The following is a 19,289-nucleotide window of genomic DNA, read 5'->3' on the forward strand; positions in this document are numbered from 1 at the left end:
TTTCTCTAAGCCTTGGTCAAAACAATTTCCATAGTACGCACGGTGCACCAGGCCTGTCAATCTTATTTCCCATCCTGGTTTCCTCATATATGCTCTGTCTTCGAAGTCTGCTTTGTATTATGCTATGAATTTATGCTTTATTTATTTCGTAAGCATAGGTAACAGTAGTGATAGTTAAAAATGCCGTTATTTATTTACTCAAATCAGGGTTCCATTGTATTAATTAAAACCTTGTATTCTACCTAAATGATTAAAATGTTTCATTTGGTAATGCTTTATGAAAAACCACGCTTACTACAGAAGATTTATACACATATTCCTCACCAACGTAACACGTTTGTTTACCTAGTAAACTATTAAATACAATAAATACTATTGCCATTAACGGTGATTTTCTGGAAAGTACTGACAGCAAACCTTATTTTCTTAATAATTAATAGTTTACATATTTATAAATTAACTCAAACACACTTTTAACAAGTTATATTAATTGTGGTTATATGTAATATTTGATGGATGAAGCTCAGTTTCGAACAAAACCATTATTAGTGAGCCATCCAACAAATAATGGTTTGGAACTAATAATAATAATAATAGAAAGAAATGATTAACGCAAGTTGATAAAGAAATTAATAATCTTTTGATTAATTTTGTTTGGAAGGAAATGATTAACGCAAGTTGTTAAAGAAATTAATAATCTTTTGATTAATTATGTTAGGAAGGAAATGATTAACGCAAGTTAATAAAGAAATTAATAATCTTTTGATTAATTATGTTAGGAAGGAAGGAAATGATTAACGCAAGTTGATAAAGAAATTAATAATCTTTTGATTAATTATGTTAGGAAGGAAATGATTAACGCAAGTTGATAAAGAAATTAATAATCATTTGATAAATATCATGGGAAGAATATAACACTTCTTTTCCCCTTCTGAGACCGATATGGGAACTCATGACGGAGACAATAGCTTTTAGACCAAACTACATTTTAAATGGATAGGAAGCTTTGACTGTGATTGGATTTGGGAATATTTTGAGCTAAATAATAGTAATTCTACCCAAATGATTAAAATCTTTAATTTATTAGGTAAGGCTTTATGAAAGAAAACTATTTCTACAGAAGATATACACATATTGTTCGCCAATAATAATAATTCTGCCCAAATGATTAAAATATTAAATTTGGTAAGGCTTTATGAAAGAAAACGCTTTCTTCAGAAGATATCCACATATTCTTCGCCAACATAACATCTTTGCTTACCTTGCAAACTATTAAACATATGAAAAAGCACTAAGCCAACCAAAAAACAATGGTTTCAAACTAAATAGACCATTGTGAGTAAGTCAAAATGATAAATAATATCCCGGCTTGCTGCAACTATATTTCCTTCATTTCATAATAAAATACTTGCGTCAGTTTGGGCACTTTTTCTTGTTCACTACAAACTTATATAAAGATAGTTTTTGTTGGAAAGTATCATTGCTTTAAAATAAATGTCAAATTGGCTTAACATTAGTGTTTTCTTTGCTAAGTGCAGATTATTAAAACTTAACACCTCAACAACCTCGATTTTTTTCTATAATTCTTGAATGAAGTTCACAGAAAACCTATTCTCAACATATTCTTTTATTTTTCATATTTTTTAAATTTTATTTCATTTTAAATAAATATTTTTTGTTCAAACATTTTAAATGTTTTTGGTTATTATATTTATATTTTTTTGCTTAATACATTTTAAATATTTTTAGTTTATATTGATATTTTCTTGTTTATTACATTTTGGGTTTAATAAAATTTATATATATTTGGTTTAATACATTTTATATATTTTTCGTTTAATACATTTTAAATAATTGTTTTAATTACATTTAAAATTGTTTTGTAGTTTTTTACATTTTAATTTTTTTTTTGTTTTATTGCATTTTAAATATATTTTTAGATATTTTTTGGTTGACCAAAATAAAACATTCTAAATGTTTTTTTTTAAGTCAAAGATTAAAAGTTTTTAGAGATTTGTGCCCTTAATGGCCAAAGCCCCTTCCTTCCCGGCGGAAGACCCTTCCTTTCCAGCTGTAGCCACTTCCATGCCAGCCGTAGCCGCTTCATTTTCAGCCGTAACTGCTTCATTTTCAGCCGTAACCGCTCCATTTGTGGGTAGAGCCACATCCAAAGATATATTGGCAACATCAGTTGCCAAAGTTCCAAGTTCCAAGGTCACCTTGTGTTTGTTCAATTCCGTCTAAAAAATACAGAATGTTTCAAATAGGATATCAAAACATATTTAAATAAAGAAAAATTGTGTTACCTTTTTTTTCTGGGCAATCACGGATAAAATGCCCTGGTTTTTTGCAATTATAACACGTGCGCGGCTTACCACGCCAATAAGGTTTATTATTTTGAGTGCGCCGTCCCCCTCTACCTCTGCGTCCACCTCCGCCCCCATAGATCCACTAAAAGTCATATTCGACATTTTCTAACAAAAAATTAATTATTGATTATCTGCTCCAGTAAATTGTTAAACTAGATTATGATATTAAACATTCAAGTTCTTAACAATATTTTTAGCTTAAAAACTATATATTAAAATTTAAAAATTAAAAATTTTTAGCATGGAACTTACTTCAGATGTGGTTAGCTGAACCTTTTTGGCAGTTATGATTTTGAAATGAATTTTTTTAAAAAAAGCCGCTCTACAGTGCTGCCCCCAATAATTCGTCTTCAGCGCTAGCTATGTTATAGCGTTTTCCTTTGGGTCCTCGCGGAGCGCTCCCAAGGAGCAATAAAAATGGTAGTAGTAGTTTCCAGCTTCGTTAAAGACTGTTTTTGAAGAATAGGATCTCCTAGTTTTATTCCTCCATGGGAGCGCTCCGCGAGGACCCAAAGGAAAACGCTATAAGTAGTGGTCTTTAGAACTTTCGTAACCGACCAATCAAAATTGTTTTTGCTGGTTTGCAATACATAGTTTCCTTCCCGGTCAGTCTGGGAAATAAGGATATTTTTTAAACTAGTCCTTGGGACCAGTGACCCCCTAGTCCCCGAAATAATTAACTGGTATCCGGACTGGTCCCAGCCTTTGTTCTCCTATAGATTTACAATTAATAAACTGGTCCTAAGGACCAGTAACCCCCACTTCTTGAATTAAAAAACTAGTCCAAGCAATTAATAAACTGGTTTAGGACCAGAGGAAGTGTGCTATTTCCCACCCTGTTCCCGGTTTCGGGCTGCCAGATTCTTAGTGAGTCTGACGTAGCAGACGACAAATGAGTTTTCCTTTAAAATCCTCATAGAGCGGCACAGGCTTAGCAATTTTAATTAATATTTTAGTTAAAAATGGTTTATTGTTCGGTTTTTAAATGTAAAAGTCGCACGGAAAAAGATAAGGGGATTTCGTTTTACTCTTTTCCTGGTGTAAATAAGAAATATGGGCCATATATTGAAGAACTTTCGCGTAAAAGAAGGCAGGCTTGGGTTAACGCCCTTCATCTTGAAAAACTTTTTTCAACTTTTGATCTAATACAGAAATGGCATAGAATATGTAGTCGTCATTTTATTTCAGGTAAGAAATACTAAAATTAAAGAAATGGTACAAGTTTTAAAATTTTTTCATTAATACAATGTATTTTAATTTAGGAAAACCATCAAGTTTGGAAGATGAGACACACCCTGATTGGGTTCCATCACTATTCCTGGGATATAGAAGTGTGCAAAGCTTAAGATCTCCAAAATCTAGACTAGATTTACATAATCGGTCTTTAGAGCGTTCTAAGAAGAAGAGAGAATTGGAATCACAAAGTGAAAATGCGATGTCAATGTCATCATTGGGAAATGATCTCTTCGTTTCTGTGTTAACGGAAGATAGTCAAGATGAGTCTGTGTTAACGGTAGACAGTCTAGATGATTCTATGATTATGGAAATAAGCATTCTTGAAGACAGTATTGAAGATTCTGGAAGAGCTGAAGTTGCTTGTCAATGCGTACCACTTTTTTTAAATGCATCTGTTCAAGCTAATGTTGAAATGGTGGAGGCATCGAGTCAGAAAAGCAATAATACATACAAAACTGCCGAAATTCAAACTGATCTAACCATAGAAGATATAAATTTTTATGAAGACTTCAAAAAATACAGAATGGATGAAGAATTCATTCAATCAAATGAAACGAGGACCGTTTATTATACTTGCCTTCCATCAATTCTGTAGTACCATTTGATTAGATTTACGATGTTCATAGTATATTTTTGCAAATTTTAAATTTTTTATTGCGCAATTAAGGTGGAAGGAATAAAAAATATCACTAATTAAGTTTTATCACTTTTTCTTTCCTAGTCTACCTCTACCTCGTGTTTTGGGTTGGTTTTTAGAATAGTCTGGACAATACCAATATTTTGTACTTGGGACCTTTGTAATTTTTAAAGATATGTAATGAAAGTTATTATGAAACTATTTCTATCACAGTTCTCGTTATCACAAGCTATCATTCTCCCCTCTTCCCTTTTACCACAATAACAATACTTTTTATTGACCAGATTTTTATAATTGTGGCTAGAGAGTTAGTTCACTGGAATTTCTCTAATGCCATTACAGAAAACATTTTTTCTAAAATGCTTACAAACCAATTCTAATAATATGCTCTTGTAAAAAAATTTTGTACATTTTTGAATTATTTCTTTCCAAAGTTCAGAGTCAGGTAAAATTCTTTCAATTTTGACTTCATTCAGTGTCCAAATGACAAAAATCACAATAACTTCTATCACGGATCATCATTTGGGTTTGTGCTTGATAATAGTAAGCGTAACTAGAGGACAGTTTATACTTCTTCGTTTGTTAACAATATTCCAAGCATGAAGATTTCGTAGTTGCATACTCTTCTATTTTTATTTCTCTTACTGAATAAGGGCATTTGATTTCTAATAATCCAAGACCGCAGCATTCGCAAGAAATTTTGTTATCAGGTGAAGCCCCCATGAATGGGAAATCTGGGTTTATAACCAATCCTGACATAAAACACAGATTTGCAGGAGCATGTTTTGAAATTTCCAAAAATATTCAAACAACATGTCATTGTTTTCAAGCAAATTGCTTTAATTTTTAAACCGTTTTCTTCCCTTTTATCATGACTGCATACTTATACTTTAAGACTTGGGCTCTTTCCACTAACATCTCTTTCTGCCACTTTCTACAAACTCTATATACTCCAAAATTTTCTCCAAAAGGAGAATAAACGTTTGTTCACCAACGTTCAATTCCATGATATAAATAATTTGGCCCGTTAAAACCTAAAAACTACCCTTATGTGATAGGTTTAACCAAGGTTTAACTAGTAAAACTTCCTTACATATATAGCCGCCATTTTGATTTTTAATAGGGCCCCTTCCAGACTTAGAAATAAGGATAATTTTTAAACTAGTCCTTGGGACCAGTGACCCCCTAGTGTCCTAAATAATAAACTGGTCTCCGGAGTGGTCCCAGCCTTTGTTCTCCTATAGATTTGCAATTAATAAACTGGTCCCGAGGACCAGTAACCCCCACTTTTTGAATTAAAAAACTAGTCCAAGCAATTAATAAACTGGTTTTGGACCAGTGGACGTGTGCTATTTCTAAGTCTGGCCCCTTCCCCCTCTTTAAAGTTCACTTTTTTTTCGGCTTTTTGCCCTTACCACACCCCACTCGATCACGCAAGCTGTACGGACTAGCGTGATCGAGTGGGCTGTGCCCTTACGAACCTTGCCCTCTTCAAAGTTCACTTTTGGCGGCAACTTTCCGAAGCCAGGCTTAAGGTTCGTATTCCTCTATTAAAAACCTGTATTTAATTATATCTATTACTTCAAATTATTTTTTTCTTTCCAATTTTCCTTTTGTTAAAGTTAATGATAAGCCTATTTTTTATTACTCACATTTCATTATTACCTTCATTATTGAAATCTGAGTGTTTTGCAAAGGGTTCTTTGTGTACCTTTGCAATTTCAAAGGGTTCTTCTTTGTGTACCTTTGCAAATTCTAGGGTTTCTTTGTGTACCTTTGCAAATTCAAAGGGTTCTTCTTTGTGTACCTTTGCAAATTCAAGGGTTTCTTTGTGTACCTTTGCAAATTCAAGGGTTTCTTTGTGTACCTTTGCAAATTCAAGGGTTTCTTTGTGTACCTTTGCAAATTCAAGGGTTTCTTTGTGTACCTTTGCAAATTCAAGGGTTTCTTTGTGTACCTTTGCAAATTTAAAGGGTTCTGTGTGTACCTTTGCCAATTCAAAGAGTTCTTAAAAAGTTCCTTGTGAACTGCTGGGTGTAACAAACATATTCGCAAAACCCGTTGCAATATATTATTAAATACATTATTGTGACAGCCATTCTTGACTATTTAAAATGGTTACTCGAGAACAAGCTAAGCGGAAAAAAAATATCCTTCTAATGCGAAAAATTAGAACAGAAGCTAAGTTGAAATTGGAAACTGAGAGGAAAGCTTTGCAAAAGAAGCAAAATAATCAGCTTCACTTTAAAAAGTACTACCTGAAAAACAAGGAGTACTTCAAGGAAAAAAACGCAAATACTCAAGTTGCTCGTAAATCTGGCCTTGGTATTGCGAAAAAAACAAATTGGACTAAACCACGTGGTGGCACTACTAATGTGGGTTCCCAATCAAAAAATAAAAAAAAAATATATGAAACCCACTAAACAAGATAAGTTTGGTTTTGCGAAAAAGCTTCTCAATGCGGGAATTTTCAAAACGAAAAACAAAAAAATTATAGCTGAAAGCTATAAAAGGTTTCTGGTCAAACGTCTAACTGAAAGACTGGTGGCGTCAGAGTCTTTCAACGGTGAGACTAAAAAACAACGCACGAAGTCTATCTCTCACAAGCTAAAATGCCAAGTGCTAGCTGGTAGAATATTGCATTTCAAAAGGCAATTATATTCAGCTTACCACGCCCAAGTAACGAGAATTGTTAGTAAATTTAAGGATTTTGTCAAAAAAATCAAAGAAATTGGGTCAGTCACTTGTGACAATTTGACGGAAGTTGTGGGTGGGAAAAGGCTTCACAGTAGCATGAAGAGGCCTATTTCCATGAAACTACCTATTATCCGATTGGAAATAATGGTAAAATATTGAAAAATGACGATGAGTCACATTACGGCAAAATTTTTCAATTGGATTCTGATGGTCGTGTACAAAAAGTTCTGAGAGACCGTGCTACCAGTTCGACTAAAGAATTGTTTGTTGACGAAATGGGAAATATCGTTGACATGAAAAACAATAACGCAACTAGTAATGTTGAACTAGTTTTACAAGTTAATGAATCGGGAGATGTTACGAATCTTTTCAACATTGTTGAAACTGAAGAGAAGAATCCAAAAGCAAATTTTGTGATCAATGAAGGTGGGTTTATTGAAACCAAAAACAAAACTGTATATTGGGAATGCAGTGATATTTGTAATGTTCGAACTCGAGCCATTGCAAAAGTACTAGCTTTCGTAAACGCAGTTGCAAATGCGAATGAAAAATCTTTGACTAAAATTTTTGACTCTGATTTGGACCTTTGCGAATTAAGAAAAGAATTTTGCAAAAAATCAAACGTGTCTATACCACCAGATGGAGACGAAATAGTGGTGAGAATAGTTCCGTTCCTAGGACACACTGCTTACTGCGCTGATAGCGAAGAGTGCCAAAGTTATTTGCGTGCTTTCGCTGAACTGGGTCCTCACTATTCGGGAATTAGAAATATTCTGAATAATATTTATCACATCAAAGCGTTACTCAACGCGTTAACTAAAATCTCAACTGAAATTGAAAGTGGTGATTACGAGTCTGTGACGAATGTCATGGCGGAATTAAGGAAAACCCTTGCTACACGTGGGAAAAATTTAAATAAGGAACAAAACGATGCTCCTGAAGGAAGCGTTAACGCTCCTCGGCCGAGTCTCGATGAAAGTGAAATCTTGAGTCTATACGAGAATCAATTCGCTCGGGCAATGCTAAACACCAACGAGTTTCACGACACGCCCTGCGACTGCTGTTTAAGATTATTGAAAAAATCTGATTTAAGAGCAGTAGAAAAATTGGTAAACAGTGCTGTTTTTGAGAACGAGGCCTATCTGATTTTAAGAGCTGGCTGGATAATGAATAATTCGGACGCTAGAGAAGCGGACATGCTTCTATGTCGTTACTGCGCTACGGATTTGGGAAAGGGTAAAGTTCCCATTAGATGTTTCCTGAACAACTTGGCAGTTGACAATCCTCCGCCAGATGTCACCAATTTAAACATGTTCGAGAAAGTTTTAATTCAACTTGTGAAGGCCTTCCACACTGTGGTGCGGTTAGGCACTAAAACCAATTCCAACGTGAAGTTTGGTACGGTTAAAGCTTTAAAGGGAAGAGTAATTTATCTTCCAATTCCAGTGGAAAAAAATTTGAAGATGATTCCCAAGACGTTGCCGAAAAATCACGAACTGCATATCTTGGTAAACGGCGTTACCACTGCGGACAAAAAGGTTTGGCAGCAGGTTGTTTGCCTCGAAAAAGTGTTGAAAGCATTCAGTGTGCTGAAAAAGATAAACCCTTTTTACAAAGACATTGATATTTCGACAATGAATGAGGAATATATTTGTGGCACGCAAGAAATTGATGGAAATGGAAATTCATTGACTCCCGAAGAATTACTGAGCCTAACAGATCCACTTGCGTTAATTAATGATGGATTTGATGCGTTGACACGCGCTTCCGCTGCGCTTCAAACAGAAGGGCCAGCGGATAGTAGTCACGACGTCCAAGGTGACCAAAACGCTTCGAACATACAGGAGCAGGATGAAAATCAGTCTAGGCTTGCCCCCGGCGACGCCTACAAAATTTTAACACAGCCCGAGGCTTTGTTGCGAAAACTATCTGAGGGTGAAGCCAATGATCTGTACGATCATTACTCTATTCATCCAGTGAACGTTCAACCACCGAAAGATTTACTTGGCGCTTACCAAATGAAGCGCGTCGAAGCCGAGCCAGTTAGCACTTGGGACAAAAACTTGGAATACATGAGCTTTGTTCATTTGTTCCCCAAGGGTCGCTTTGGCAAGCACGATGATAGACCATTTGGGAAAATAACGGAAACTGAGTATCGTTTATCCCGTCTTTTGAACAAGAGTCCAATTTTTAGACGAGATTACGCCTATCTGTTCCATTCTTATCAAGAATGCGAAATGAAAGCGATTTCTAGCAGTTTGAACTACGTTCTTCGTGTAAAAAAACCCATGCCTATTGGGGTTGAAAATTTGCTCAGTCGCGTTGAATCTGGCGATAAAGAACTTGAGAGTAATTTAGCTACTTTCTTGGGTCATATTCGAGTAATTTAGCTACTTTCTTGGGTCATATTCGAGGAACTAAGGACTACTGGTATAAAGTTCTTAGAAACGTTTTAGCGATGATTCGGGAATTTGGTCCTCCCACCTGGCTTTTAACTTTTAATCCGGCCGAGTACGATGATATGGAACTGCACGATCACTTGAGAAAAGTGAATTCAGACGTTCCAGGAGTAGAGTCGATGACGGTGGCTGAATTGTTGAATTTGGATCCGCTTAGCGTAAATTTGCACTTTCACAACAAAGTGAGGTCGCTGCTAAACAACTTTGTCTTGTGTAAGCAGAATCCAGTTCTTGGCATGATGGAACATCATTTTTGGCGGGTTGAATACCAATCTCGTGGTTTACCTCACTATCACATGCTTTTGTGGGCCAAGGACGCTCCAAAGATTGGAACTTCTTCGGCCGAGACTATTTTGGATTACGTGCAAAAACACGTCACGTGTTCGATGCCAAGCGCATCGGTAAGTCCAGAATTGCACCGGCTGGTAAAAAAATTTCAATTTCACAAATGCACCTCCAGTTGTTATAAGAAGGTGAAAAATTCTAAAAAAGGATTGAAAGTGTGTCGTTACGGTTTCCCTCGAAACGTAACAAACATTGCTACTATGAATTCTGTTAGATCAGTTACTCGTCACCGTAAAATGAAAAAGGTGCAGAAACGACTGTACGACTTGCCGAGAAAACAGCACGAAGTTTTAATCAATGATTACAATCCCACGCTACTTTTGGCTTCCAAAGCCAACATGGATTTGCAATTTGTCGCTGACAAATCGGAAATAGTGGCAAACTATGTCACGGCTTACGTGACAAAGGGAGACCGGGCTGACATGGACCAAACTTTTGCCGAGTTAGGCAACGAAAGTTTGTCCAAAAAATTATTTGCCTATAGATTGAAATCTTTGACGTGCAAGCAAATAGGAATTTATGAAGCTCTCGATATGATGCTGGGCCAAGACCTTTACAACAAGTCTGACAGCACTAAATTTATAAACACTAACTTGAAAGAAAACCGATCGAGAATTTTGAAAGGTTTCAAGGAACTCGCTCGTTTGAGGGAAACTGACCCCGAAAGCAAGGACACTTGCCAAAAAGGGTTCGTCGACGACAAATATCCGAATCGTCCTGACAGCTTGGAAAATCTAAGTTTGAGGGAATTTGGTCAGTTTTACGATTATGCGATGCGCTCTGAGGGTGTCGAGAAAAATGCGAATGTAATCCAGTTGAAAAACAATCTGGGTTTCATGAGAAAGAGAATTAAGCCGTACATAATAGAGCACTTTATTCACGACCCGATAGAGGAGAAAGAACAGTATTGTCACGCTCTACTGATCCTCTTCAAACCGTGGCGTGACGAAACTGAGCTATTGGGCGATTTTGAAACATACGCGGATGCTTTCGAAAACTCGCTTTCGGTGTTAAAAGACATGAGAGAATATCACGAGAAGCTGTCGGTTTCCAAAGAAGTTGAAAAGAAACGGAAGGCTTCTAAAAAGGCGAAAGAGCCAGAAACCATAGTCTCGGAGACTGAAAGTGAGGACGATGAAAATGCCCTACAAGGGAAAGAAATTGTTATCGAAACTGAACACGCGATGGCTGATGTGGAAGCTGCCATGGAAATCAATTTCGAGACTGATGATGACAATGTGGCGTTATTAAACTCGGATCAAAGGCGAATATATGATCACATCATGGATCACTTCTCCCAAGAGGGAGAAAAATCTGGAAACAAGTGCCTTTTTGTGTCGGGACCTGGTGGCACTGGCAAATCGTTTCTTATCGACACTCTCGCCAACGCAGTAAGGCGACGTTTTCAAAATCCTTCTAGCGTGGCAATTGCCGCGCCAACGGGTTTGGCAGCGTTGAATGTTAATGGCGTAACGTTACACAGATTACTAATGTTGCCGGTAGATCATGGGCGTATTGCCGAATACCATTCCCTAAGTTCGGACAATATGAGCATTATGAAAGAAACTTTGGGAAATTTAAAACTGTTAATTATTGATGAAATTTCCATGGTCTCGTCGGTGTTACTGACTCACGTTCACTTGAGGCTGAACGAATTTTGGGAAATGAACCAACCATTTGGTGGAGTTGTATTTATCTTTGTTTTGGGAGACTTTTTCCAATTGCCTCCGGTTCAAGGAAATCCCGCGTTCGTCAAAATCACTTCCGAAGAAGCCAGACTTAGATTCAATTGCATCGGAGGAAGTGATCTTTGGAAGTTTTTTAAATACGATGAACTAACGCAAAATGTTAGACAAGCCAACGACCAAAGTCACAGCGACATTTTAAGCAGAGTTAGAATTGGAAATATTTCTAGAGCTGATGTTGCAACCTTAGAAAGTAGATTGGTTGCTCGAGGAAAAAACATCGAGGTGGCTATGGACCTTTTCATTAAACTGTCCAATGAAGGGTTTCACCCAATTTGTTTGATGCCTAAATTAGCCATGTGCGAAAAATTCAACGGCGAAATGCTGCGAAAAAACGGCGTGAAAGTTGAAGTCATTCCTTGCCAGGGTAGACTCGCTGACTATGGCAAAAAAATGAATAAAAACATTTTGAGGAGACTTCAAAGTCTAAAAAACGAACCGTCCAAAACGGGCGGTTTGGAGAGCGAGTTAATTCTTTGCGTTGGCTGCCGTATAATGGTCAGAAGGAATACAGTTTTGAAAAAGGCGTTGTAAATGGTACGATGGGTTTCGTAACTGGATTCAAGATGGACGAACAAGGAAACGTTGTTGGTATTTTTCTCAGAGTAGATCGCGAACCGAATAACGACGACGCTAACACTGACTTTTTAGTTGAGAAAATTAGCGTCAAATTTTTGCTCATGACAAAGATTTACGTTAAGCGCTCCCAGTTTCCCGTCATCCTGGCATACGCAATTACGATACACAAAAGCCAAGGCATGAGTTTAAAATGCGCCATTATGGATTTGGGTCCGAATTTATTTGGAACGGGCATGGCGTACGTAGGGCTCGGGGATCGGTTAACTATTATTCAAACAAATTAACATAACAAAATTTGTTAAACGAAGATTATATAAAAGTATTTCGTCTTGATATGTTTTGGAAAAACGTGGAGTGATGAATAATTAATCGTAAGTATTTTTTTCCGAAAATCTTAAGTTTTCAACATAATCAGAAGAATTTTACTCGAAAAAGTTTTTTGCGATACGTTTTATTCGATTTCGAATAAAAAATATGATCCATACGTTTCTTGATACAAATGTGGTTTTGGTTTCTTTTATCGATTAGTATTTGGACGAGTAACTGGCATTAGTATTTTTATAAAGATAAACTTTGATCTTTTTTAAATTTTTTTTGGACTATATTAACGAAAAAACGCAAAGATTTAATCATTGACAAATAATTGTATTAAAAAACCTGATAATGGTATGAACTATCAATAAAAACATTGTGATTTTCAATATTATCAGAAGTATATAATACTTCTCTTCGAGAGAAGTGTACCACAAAGCGTGGTAACATGAGAACATTAAAAATAAGGTTGCTAAACCGAATCACATACGCGATAAATAGTATTGTTAAAAAATGTTGTCCATAATTGGATATAAATGGATCCAAACGGCTGACTCTGAGACAGCACAGTTTTTCATCTATTTTTGGATAACGTAACTTGTGTCCAAAAAGGGAGGGTCGAATGATAAGCCAGATTTGGGGTCTCATCCAAAATTGGTTCCAGAATCATTTATTAAGGGATCAGTTATAACCCAGAAATGAGCAGGAAATTATCCATACATCAAACAAGCCCACATTCGACAGATTTCTAACCAATATAGGACTAAAATCAAACCCTCATTGGACAATTTCTAACCTATATCGTTCTAATATCAAGCCCATATTGAACTACTAAACGATATTGGACTAAAATTTAGCCCATATTTGTGCAATATCAAACCGACGTTGGACAATTACCGAACAATATTGGACTCATATGAAGGCAAAATAGAGGATTGATTTTTTACTTCACCGAGTGATGATTGTTTTGGAAACGTTCTGTTCTCGACGTCTCCATCTTTGTGTGTGTTTGTGTGTCTGTCTGCCTGTTGTTACACCCCAGGGGATCGCTTTCGCAATTTCCTAATCTGAACAAAAGGGTTCTCAATTTCCGGATCGTATTCACAGTTGACGGATATCTGAAAAACTGTACTGACCACTATTCTATTAACTGTCATCACCAATCTAACTACACCATTTTAAGGTCTTTCAGACACTCGCGAAAGTGGCATACTCAAGGAAAAACATCTCTTAAAACGATACAACTAGAATTATGATAAGTAACTTCAGATAAAAATAATTAATATAATATAATTTTATAAATTATCTCTTAACCGAAAAATCTGTAGTGAAAGTTTATAAAGGACCAGTAACGAAGATTGGGAATGAAGTAAATAGACTGGATACATTTAATAGTTTGTATAAAGCTTAGTTCCCACTTGACCGAAAACTTCCCACTTGACCGAAAACACGACGGAAACACTGCGTAAGTACCTCTGCGGTAGAACATCTTCCGCAGAACGCGACCGAAACAGCTTTCGGTCGGACAGAATTGGTGCTCTATTTTTGACGCAGAGGCCGACGTAAAATTATTTTCATAACCAATCAAAATTCGTTTCGAGATGAAGCTTCTGTTGACGTCATATTAGGGGAGTTTTTGTTATCTCCACTTCGAAATTTTTCAACTCGCCTGTCGCCATAGCCACATTTGCATGTTATGAACTTTTGAGTCTAAATTCTCTAATCGGATTTGATCGTGAGTCGCTAATGCCGTGTTTGTATGTAATAAACATTCGATTTGAATCTCTGACCTTCATTTGGTAGAAGTAAGCTCATTAATTAAGATATCATCAAGGGAAAATCAAAGGCCAAGGTTCAAGTTCTGACATTCGATTTGAATATCTGACCTTCATTTGGTAGAAGTAAGCTCCCTAATTAAGATTCCATCAAGGGAAAATCAAAGGCCAAGGCTCAAGTTCTTCTGGATCCGAGTCCCAATTCCAACTCGTGCCACGTGACTACCGGTCGACCGCCCTTTTTTTTCTAAATTCTGTCGTATGTGTGAACCAAAAAAAATCTTGCCGTCGAAGGGCTGCGTAAAACTCAATTTTTTGACGCAGCGCTAAAGTTTTCGGTCGTCATTTTCGGTCAAGTGGGAACCTAGCTTAAAGCGAAAAATTGAGACTTTACTACACTGTACCATGAAACTCTTTCCAAAGTAAATATAGGATGAGTATTGATATTGTTAGTTAATAAAAACTGAAGAGAGAAGTCGTTTTGAAGTAAATGATGGAAAGATGTTTCAAGTGTGACTCTCTGAAATATAGTATACGGTAGGGACGAGTGGACTTTTACTTCTCCTGAGAGACAGGCTTTGTACCTGACGTGTCTGTCTGTGTTTTGTTTTAACTTCTGCAATTGTTTATCAATAAAGAGAAATGATTATATGTCTAGGTAAATAGGTATGCTGGTGATCCTCAAATATTATTTCACTTCCCCTTTTTACCTTGACCCTTTTACAATACACTCACCCCTCTTTGTTCGAGTCTAAGGCGTTTATGTTAAGTTAATATGGATGGGTTTCGCACCAAAAATCGAAGATATCCATTTTCGAATTAAAGCTAGCATTACACATTAATTTTTGTTGCTTTTATCGCCATTTCGACGATACGGTGTGCAAAAGTAGTTTTCAAGCCCGGTAATCAAAGACGTTAAGTTCTTACACACTTAATTCAGTTTTCCCACTAAAACCTGGGTAATTTTGCTACTAGTTTAAGGTGGTATCGCGAGATCCCTATGGCGAAAATATCACAGATATACTTTTTTTGGTGTTTGGAGGAAAGTATTTTGCTATATAGTCCACTAACGTAATAACTATGGCTTTTAACGAAAAGATTGTAACAATAAGTGAGTTTGGCGATCTGATCATAAATAACTGATACGGAGAAAAGCGTATGCATGTAAAATTCTAATAAAACGTAATAGTGACAAAATTTAAGATGAATGTCTACTACAAAAAAAATGATTTGGATATTTTTTAACAAAGCTTAAATTATAAAATATTACGCTAAAAGTTAGACTTCGAAGCAAGTGAATTTTAGAATAGAAAATATTTTTAATTTAACCGAACAAAGAGTACGATCTTTTATTCAACATAAATTTTTTTCGGAAAATTTTGCCGATTGATTAAATTTGTCGGTTAAATTCTTACTAAGATTATTCAATCTCAAAGAATAACAGCTAAAATTGTTGTTTTGTTTAAATGAATAAACTTCTGAATTGTTTTCGATTATTTGTAGTTAACCGTATTTTTCGAAAAAAGCGATCAAAAAACCCCGAGCCCTAGGCGTACGTCGCTTTATCGAGAGTGACGTCCTTAGCCGGACTCCATCTATTACAGTTCGATCCGACTAAAATTAAGGCGGATGGACGAGCCATAATGGAATATAACAGGCTTCGCAAAAAATATAGGCCAGATATGCCTCTTTTGGAAATAACGGAGTCGAAAGAAAGTAGAGGTGGGAAAAGAAGTGCGCCTACACTATCTAAAAGCCTCTTAGAAGGCGAGGAAGTGAGATGTGAAGAAACACCGAAGAAGAAAAGGAAAGCCCAACAGAGTTTGGATAGTTTTCCCTTGAAAGGTTTAGCTAACGATGATCAAGTAACGTGCTATTCCAATAGCGTTTTGCAACTACTCTTATTAGTGCCGGAATTAAGGGAATTGGTTAAATCTTACAATGGATCATTCGTTGAAAAACCAGTTTTACGTTGCCTCCATGACACGATAAACGACATCGAGAGTTCTCAAGGAAGTTTCAGTCGTAAAGGGTTGGAACTGAGAATGGCTGTCGGAAATCATTTTACGCAAAACGTTCAACAAGACGCCAGTGAATTTTTGATGGTGCTCTTGACGACACTAAGTCAAGAAATGGAAGCCAATTACTCTAAGGTTGTAAAAGATCTTTTTTGGTCAAAGTCGCGAAACTTTACCAAATGCCCCAAATGTCAAGTTGAACAAAATTCGGAAAATATTGTTGAAAGCAACATTTTCAATCTTCCACTAGAAAACCGAGATAAAATTGATTGGAAATCTCTAGAAAAAAGGATGATATTAACAGAGGTGCCATGCGTATTTTGTAACAACCCAAAAATACAAGAGCGTGATGTATTGATATCCAGCGGGAAGTACGTATTTTTGTGTCTTCTCCGTGGCGATTACAAAGATGGTCGTCCAGTTAAGATTTCGACCAAAATATCAAGTTTTGAAAATCAAAATGTCACTTTGAGCAAGATGCTTTTTAAAACTAAAGGGGTGATTATTCATAAAGGTCAATCGTTGGCCGAGGGACATTATGTGAACTTTGTGAGAAAAGACAACGGCTGGTACGAGGTCAGTGATGCAATGATCAGAAAAAGGGAGAGATTCGTCAGTAACTTGACTGACGTCACTGTTTTGCTCTTGGAAAGAGTCCAGACACATTAAAGGATCTAACGTGATTGAAGAATCCATATCAAATTTACCCCGGGTAAAGCTTAAAATTTCAATATTCGTACCAGAAAGGAGCATCATATCTGTCAAAGATATACTAATAGTTTCATATTCCCTTTAAAGTAATTTATGATTGGGTAAAATTGTTAATTCTCGAGCAAGTTAAAGGTTTACAATGGTTCGAGATAAATTTTGATGTTGCCCAGACTATAATAACCGTGAATAGGAGAGGAAGGAGGATTGTAGGGCCATGCTATTGTTACGAAAAAAGGCGATGATTCTTGAATTAATTTTTAAATTTTCTAGAGAAGGGTTTTGTCTTGCCCCAATGGTATTTCATGTAAAAATAAGCTAAAAACGTAGCCCCTGTTGGTAATGCTATGTGATTAAATTTTATTCTTTAATAAGCTGGTGATACTATTGAGACAAACTCATATTATTAGTTAACATTGAACAGATTTTTGGAACTGTGATTTAGACACTCGTACCCAAATTTTAAATAAATACTGATTAAAATTAATATATTCGAAGAGTTCTCTAAATATCAGTTTCGCAAATACCATTTTTCTCTTTTTAGCGCGCTATATTTTTTTTTACATTAAGACGCTTATAATTTTTTTTGCATTAACAATTTCTAACCGTTCCAAAAAAAGCCCACGAGATTTTATAAACTAAATTAATTTAATCTAATATTATACGGTTTTCATTTCAACCCCTGTAGCGAAGATTTTGTGCTTAAATATTATTTATTAATATAACCTTTTCTTTGTATAACTTATCAATAATGTGTACCCGACCCAATCTAATACCACTTAAAAAAATTTATTTTTAAACTATTTAATAGCCATATGAACTTATTAATTTGTCCCACTAACTAATATCCTACTATTGTTGGAGAATTTGTTTTTATATAGTTTGAGAATTATTTCCCCAATTGCGGTTACCAATATATATTTATATATATATATATTACATTACCCTTGTAAATAAAATAACTAAAACATTTTTTTACAATTAATATTCCAGGAAGTTTTGCATATTCTCTATGTGTTTCTCACCAGCTGGAGTAGTCTGAGTGACGGGTGGCATTGATTAAAACCAACAGGGGCAGAATTTGCAAAGCCTTTTGGAATAATTTTTTTTCTTCAAAATTTTATAACCTTTTCATTGTCCCTTTGGTAACCCACGCGCAAAACAATAATTGTCATGTTCTAGCAGCACTGTTTCCAAACTTAAAGCTAAGAGTTGCCTGACAAAATTTAAAAAAATTGACCCTCAAAATCTCATATTTAAATGAACATATAATAGCCAGTAAATGGTAAAGTTTTCTTTCGCGTCCTCCCCTCCGCCCCTTTACATAACTAATATAACGATGAACAAAATTATTTCGACATAAATGCTACGAGCGATGCATATTTTCAACTTTGAAACATGCAATTTAAAGACTATTTTCGTACAATTACAAGCGTATTGTATCAACACGTGCCAGCTGCTAAGCTTCAACAGAAAGATAATTCATCATAGCCTTTACCAGTAAATTAAAAGTTTAAAACTACACAGCTAAAAAATATGATCATCATCATTATAAAAAACAACACCACAAGACTTCGATAGATAGATCAAGAAATATAAATATTCAACTTCTATGCCGAAACAACAGACACTTCAGACTGGCGTGTTCAAAGAATGAGAGCGACTTTGGATTAAAAAAAGCAAAGATATCAAAGAAATAACCTTCGTATTGGTTGAGCGAGTGTCTGTAGAACGTCAAGCTGTACCAAGGCCAAACAATACATGTCAATTATTTGGCTTCCCTGCATAATTATATAAAGGCTTGGCAAGCCTTGCCTTCAAGTTCATCAACACAATAGAAGTTCCTAACAGATATTCGCTAAAAAAAACTTTTTTGAACAAAAGGTGCTTCAACGTTATTAAAATTTAGAACAGCAATGGTTTGTTACTAAAATTATGTACTTTACTATGTTGGGAGTTTGGGCGCACTCCTGTAAGCCAAGCTTCTGGGCGACAAAGTTTTGAGGGAATAAGGGACTTGTCAGCATGCCTACCCTACAAAAACTGACTACCCCGTGTCCGCGGCTGGTGAAATACCCCAAATCCCCCCTCCTTCACCACCCGATTAAACCTCAAGTACTTCACTCGTAACTCTAAAAAACCCAACTGTGATTAACCTTGGAGTTCAATTTAAATTTCCATCAAAACGCCTTATGAACGTTATTTTACGGACGTTTGCCAAACAAAACAAGTTCGGTGGAATTAGTAAAATAAAACTGTCAATTAATGACGTTAAGCAGTAATGCTATCTGAGTTCAAAAGTAATAAATATAAAAAAAATAAAATGGACTGGAGATCTCGCTACCAAACACAAGGCACATCATTAAATCTCTGAACTAAATTGCAGATTCTACATTAACAAAGCAAAAC

At 35.8% G+C, this 19,289-nt stretch overlaps 1 protein-coding gene and 1 long non-coding RNA gene across 2 annotated transcripts; one reads left to right on the top strand and one right to left on the bottom strand.

The window, feature by feature from the left end:
• Positions 1 to 3,226: 3,226 nt before the first annotated feature.
• LOC149663466 (uncharacterized) lies at positions 3,227 to 4,321 on the top strand. Its single transcript, XM_089842218.1, has 2 exons — positions 3,227 to 3,557; positions 3,632 to 4,321. The coding sequence occupies exons 1-2, from the start codon at positions 3,332 to 3,334 to the stop codon at positions 4,198 to 4,200; spliced, it is 795 nt and encodes a 264-aa protein (XP_089698344.1). The 5' UTR covers positions 3,227 to 3,331; the 3' UTR covers positions 4,201 to 4,321.
• A 1,840-nt stretch (positions 4,322 to 6,161) lies between these two features.
• On the bottom strand, positions 6,162 to 17,139 carry LOC149663467 (uncharacterized). The gene is made up of 3 exons (XR_016368561.1): positions 16,349 to 17,139; positions 16,095 to 16,274; positions 6,162 to 6,272 (listed from the first exon to the last, which is right to left on the bottom strand). It is a non-coding gene; the product is annotated as an uncharacterized LOC149663467 (long non-coding RNA).
• Positions 17,140 to 19,289: the final 2,150 nt, after the last annotated feature.

This window comes from Phalangium opilio, unplaced genomic scaffold (genome assembly GCF_054372755.1).
Source record: "Phalangium opilio isolate 3A_F unplaced genomic scaffold, DU_Popi_V2 ptg000062l_1, whole genome shotgun sequence".
In the NCBI taxonomy this organism is placed as follows: domain Eukaryota; kingdom Metazoa; phylum Arthropoda; class Arachnida; order Opiliones; family Phalangiidae; genus Phalangium; species Phalangium opilio.

Bases quoted from the DNA above. Each gene is read 5' to 3' on its own strand.
- LOC149663466 (XM_089842218.1), top strand. From the start codon at position 3,332: ATGGTTTATTGTTCGGTTTTTAAATGTAAAAGTCGCACGGAAAAAGAT. The intron at 3,558-3,631 runs GTAAGAAATACT...ATTTTAATTTAG, and splicing joins TAGTCGTCATTTTATTTCAG to GAAAACCATCAAGTTTGGAA.